Here is a 5,666-nt window from a genome sequence, read left to right as displayed (position 1 = left end):
AAAAGGAATCAAAGAATCTTCCAGGGTAATGCTTGTCCATGGGATGTTTTTACAGATAACTAAAATTATTACTATTCCAATTGAAGACAAGACGATTACGTAAAGCTTCAAGCAAACATATAGTAACTACAATTCATAGTACAACAGGAAAGCCTACTAACATCATTTTATTTAAATTGATCATTAATTAGTCTGTGCGTCTCTCTTATTAATACTGTATCCCCTGTTCTTCCAATACAATTCTTATTGTCAAATCAGAATTTGGTAGGCGAAATATCAGTAGGAACATCTCCCATCGCCCTCCGTGATAACATCCTTAAAAGCCCCATCACTGGGAATCATAGGCAAAACATGCTCCTGATGAGACACAATCACATCCAACAAGTAAGGTCCAGGAGTGTCTAACATCTTTCGTATAGCATCTCTAACATCATTATTATGAATCACTCGGGCAGCAGGTATATCACAAGCCTCCGCGAATTTCAACATGTTAGGGAAAATCCGTGCCTTGTTAGAAGGATTTCCGAGATAAGAATCTGCTCTATTCGCCTTATAGAACCTATCCTCCCACTGTGTCGCCATTCCCAAATGTTGATTATTTAAAATCATCATCTTAACAGGAAGATTCTCGACTCTAACTGTTGCTAACTCTTGCACATTCATCATGAAACTACCATCCCCATCGATGTCCACAACAATTGCATCTGGTCTTGCTATTGCTGCTCCTATTGCAGCAGGTAATCCAAATCCCATCGCTCCGAATCCACCAGATGTCAAACACTGCATTGGATTTTTGTACTTATAGTATTGAGCAGACCACATTTGGTGTTGCCCTACACCACTTGTTATAATAGCATTTCCATTAGTTAACTCATCAAGGACTTCAATTGCATATTGTGGAGGAATAGATCCACCATAAAAATTGTACTTCAAAGGATACTTCAATTTTTGCTCTGTTAACTCTTTCCTCCAAGGCGAGAAATTCAGCTTCAACACGTTTCTCCTCTCCATTAATATCGAATTCAACCCCTGTAACGCCAACTTAATATCAGTACAAATAGATACATGAGGCTGCTTGTTTTTACCAATCTCTGTGGAGTCGATATCAATGTGAACAATTTTTGCTCTGCTTGCAAATGTTTCTAATTTACCCGTGACACGATCATCAAACCTCACTCCAAATGCTAGAAGCAAATCACTACTATCCACCGCGTAATTTGAATAAACAGTACCATGCATCCCTAGCATTTGAAGCGAAAGCTCATCCCCTGTTGGAAACGCTCCTAATCCCATCAAAGTACTCGCCACAGGAATACCTGTGTGCACAGGTTAGAAAAAAGACAGTTATCTTAGGCCCCCAAATTTCTACTGGCAATCAGAATATATCAAATATCGATATACATACATACCTGTGAGCTGAACAAAACGTCTTAACTCATTGCTGGATTGTACGCACCCTCCACCAACATACAAAACAGGCTTCTTTGACTCAGAAATTAATCTAACAATTTGTTCCAATAGCGTCTTTTTTGGTGGTAACGGGAGTCTAGACATATAACCTGGCAACTTCATGGGCTGATCCCAATTAGGAATATCCATTTGTTGTTGAACATCTTTAGGAACATCAATTAAAACCGGTCCAGGTCGTCCTGATCGAGCTAGGAAAAACGCCTCTCGGACAATCCTGGGAATATCGTGAACATCCATGACTAGATAATTATGCTTGGTAATTGATCTAGTTACCTCAATAATTGGAATTTCTTGAAATGCGTCTGTTCCAATCATTCTACGAGGAACTTGACCTGTAATATACAGTAACAACTCAAGATTAGCAGTACTAGCACCAAATTAAACAAGTGTCTTACTTCAAATATTTGGTCATGACTAAACAAATTTTATCAGTGAACTACTCTCTTTCCCCGGATCATTTTTACTTGTTCACTATATTAAAAATATATTTTTATTTATCACTTTTAGGCTTTAACAAATCAAAGATAAACAAAAAAATTTCATGTTTTACTTTCGGTGTTAATCACTTATTCTCCATTTTTTTTCTCAAAATTAAATATTAAATATCAATTACTATGAATATTATGATAAAATAATCATGTCACTCATGTTTTTAAAGGGCGTGAACAGTCAAAGGGGCCGTCGATATGGGCTAGGCCCAGCCCAACCCGTGATTTGATAGGGTTGGGCTAAGATCATTTTCTTGTAGGTTGTATCCAAGATATTTGCATAGTAACAACATGTAATATTGTTTTGTAGATATTTATGATAGCATTTTAAAATTATTATTTAAATTAAAAAATTTTAAAAAAAAATAGATTCAGATTAGTTTTTTTAGGCTGATTTGGCACAGCCCGTACCTAATTTAGTAATGAGTTGGAATTGATGTTTTTTGGCCACCAAAATAATTAGTGGTGGCAAATGGGAGGGTTGGGTCAAATTTGGACGGGTTGAAAATGGATCAATCCGCTCATATTTGATATGGGTAAAAATGGATTGGATAACAAATGAATTGGGTAAAATACTAGTGTACCCATATTTTATCCATAGGTTCATGAGTAAATAGTACTCTACTTAAGAATTCAATATGGAGAAAATATTTTAGTCTTTTTTTAGATGAAAAGTGTTGAAAATGCTTCATTTAGTTTTATTGTATCATAAAAGTAAAAAAAAAAAAAAATCCTAAACTTTTCAATATAAAATAAATTTATGTAATAACAAGGGGAACATATTTTTCATTTCAAAATAAATGAATATTTGCATTTTAGGACTAAACCATGCTTAATGCACTTTAAGCAATGTCAATACTAATACATGATTTGCTTATTTTACACTATTATTTATTATCCAATATAAAAATAAACAATTAAAAAATATAATTATAATTAACAAAAGAAATGTACATTTAAAATATATATTTTTGGAGGATCAAAGACTTCACCTTTTCAATTATAGAGAAAAATAATTAGTTTTATAGAAGAACATAAAAAGAAAGAGAAGTTACAATTTTTTTAGTGATATCATGAATTTTGAGTGAATAAAAGTTAAAAAAAAATTAATCCATAATTTACCCATAGTTTACCTATATTTTATCTATGTAAAAAGTCATTCACCCAACCTATTAAAATATGAACAGATTGGACGGGTTACCAAAATATGGGCTTATTTTGCCAGCACTAATCTAACTTGACCCATCAAATTCCAAAACTCATTAAGGTATCCAAAATAAACTTTACTCGACTAACTGCTCTAACAATATTAAATGGAATAAATAGAAGAGAAGGGAACAGTATTGATGACTTGAGCTACCTGTAATAGCAACAATTGGAATACTATCAGCCATAGCATCAGCAAGACCACTAATAAGATTAGTAGCTCCAGGGCCAGAGGTAGCCATACAAACACCAGGGAACCCGGTGGCGCGTGCATAACCTTCAGCTGCGAAAACGCCCCCCTGTTCATGACGTGGCAATATATTCCTTATGGTTGGAGAACGGGTAAGAGCCTGGTGAATTTCCAGAGTAGTACCGCCTGGATAAGCAAATACACTGTTAACGCCTTCACGCTCAAGGGCTTCAACCAAGATGTCACATCCTTTTCGGGGTTCATCGGGGAGGAATCGAGAAATGAATGTCGTCTCCATTAATGGTACTGGAGCACCATTTGGGGTTGTGGAAACGTCGACGGTGATGGTAAGAGATTTATGAGGAATAATTGTTGGAGTGTGTGGAAAAGGAAAGAAGGTTCTGGAAAGAAGCTTAGAGGAATAATAAGAAGAAGATGTAAAAGGATTGTTGAGGAAAGTGGAAGAGGAAGGATTTGGAGAAGATGCCGCCATTGTTGAGATGGATCAGATAAATGCATGCACTATTAGTAAGACACAATCAACAAAGTACGACTACTTATTAGAGAACAATATGGGGTAGTTTGGTAGAAAAATAAATAACACAGGGATTAGTAACGCAAGGATTAGTAATGCAGGAATTAGTTGTGCTGAAATTAGTAATGCGGGTATATTTTTATCTAAGTGTTTGGTTCATTGCTTTCTAATTAATCTTGTGGTTGAATTAAAACTCTATAAAAAAAACTTCTTTCCAATTATACCCTGGAATTATTATGAGATTTTCTATTTTATGTAATCGGGACAAGGTAGATAATTGTCGGACAATATTATTTTTCTATGCCTTCTAACTAGTTAGGAAAATAACAATTTTGTTGTCATATTTTCTATTTTCTCACTTGAATTATTTGAAGGTAGATAATTGTCATCTTAATAAATTAATCACTTAAAAAACGTTAAATTTCAATTTAGAATAGATAGACCATCTACTTTAAAACTGAAAAGACGGTAAACAATAGTAAAATCGAATAAATCATCTACATTTATACATAAAAATTACAAGTAGTTTTAATATGTATGCAATTTATAAATTGTTTAAAATACAAATAAATAGAAACCACATATAAATCAACAAATAATATATTCAATTAAGATCACAAACGTCATGTGGTGATATATTCATCTTTTCAATTAGTATTTGTTAAACAACTCACATTTTAAATATTATATTGATATGTATTGCATTTATTTATCAACAAACAATTCTCTCTAAATAATAAAATTTGTAAGCTAATTTATTTAAATAAATTTACTAGTACAAATATAAAATATAAAATCAAGAAAATAAATAAAAGGATTTTAGGGATATTTTTGTCTTTACATAGATAATCCCATGGTATTAAATCCAATGTATTGTTAATACCACCAAATGGAAGGTATTAGTAATACATCATATAATACCATGTATGGTGTATAACTAATCCATGAATTAGTTATACTTAGGACCAAAAATTCTACCAAACATAGTACTAATTAATACCATACATAATACTGTCATGACCCAGACCAACAAACTCAACCAAAAACTAAGGCATTTAAAGGTACGGAAGCAGGTTTAAATGCTAAGGAAAAGAAATAGGGAGTTCCCATAAACTCTGAACAAAAGTCTAACAAACAATGCTAAAAATACGCCTAGAACCTGAAAGTCAATGTACCAAAACATTAACAAGATCCATATGACTAACAAGAAGGGTTACAATCCCAAACTAATGTACTAATAACTAACTAGAAAGTCTTCGTTCGATATGTGGACATAGATAGAAAGAGAACTCATGGCAGCTCGGAAGAACTGGCTCACCCTTGAATTCGAACGACGATCACTGATCTTCTAAGTGAGGTCTGTCAATAGCCACCTGAGGATGCCCTGTACTCAACAAAGAAAGAGTAAGTGTAGTATCAGTAGATATCCACAATGTACTGGTAGGATCACGCGACTATCCCAATAAGTGCAACATACACAAGTCTTTACAATAATATAATAACATGCATACACCAAACATATACAATATTATCATCATTACGAACAATGAACAATTTCATATTTTTTGAGATATATAGTTTTATCAACTCATTGGTCCTCTCATGGAACCTAAACCCAAACAGTTAGCATACCGGAATGTGGTACCTGATCCAATTTTTATGCCGAAACGTGGCAACCGATCAGATATTTATGTCGGAACATGGAAACCGATCCAAGTTAGTGTGTCAGAACGCAACACCCGATCTATTCTACAAGTCATGATTTCATGGCAAACAA

At 33.8% G+C, this 5,666-nt stretch overlaps 1 protein-coding gene across 1 annotated transcript; it reads right to left on the bottom strand.

The window, feature by feature from the left end:
* Positions 1–276: 276 nt before the first annotated feature.
* LOC125838045 (acetolactate synthase 1, chloroplastic-like) lies at positions 277–3,847 on the bottom strand. The gene is made up of 3 exons (XM_049517102.1): positions 3,319–3,847; positions 1,410–1,802; positions 277–1,316 (listed from the first exon to the last, which is right to left on the bottom strand). Exons 1-3 carry the CDS (start codon positions 3,845–3,847, stop codon positions 277–279), a joined length of 1,962 nt encoding a protein of 653 aa, XP_049373059.1.
* Between the last annotated feature and the right edge of the window lie 1,819 nt (positions 3,848–5,666).

This window comes from Solanum verrucosum, unplaced genomic scaffold (assembly GCF_900185275.1).
Source record: "Solanum verrucosum unplaced genomic scaffold, falcon-dt-bn FXZP01000079.1, whole genome shotgun sequence".
Lineage (NCBI taxonomy): Eukaryota > Viridiplantae > Streptophyta > Magnoliopsida > Solanales > Solanaceae > Solanum > Solanum verrucosum.
This window is presented reverse-complemented; position numbering and strand designations above follow the sequence as displayed.

Excerpts from the sequence above, each read along its gene's own strand:
- LOC125838045 (XM_049517102.1), bottom strand. The coding sequence starts at position 3,847 with ATGGCGGCATCTTCTCCAAATCCTTCCTCTTCCACTTTCCTCAACAAT. Across the intron at positions 1,803-3,318 it reads TCCAATTGTTGCTATTACAG|GTCAAGTTCCTCGTAGAATG; the intron begins GTAGCTCAAGTC and ends TGTATATTACAG. Across the intron at positions 1,317-1,409 it reads ACGTTTTGTTCAGCTCACAG|GTATTCCTGTGGCGAGTACT; the intron begins GTATGTATGTAT and ends CTGTGCACACAG.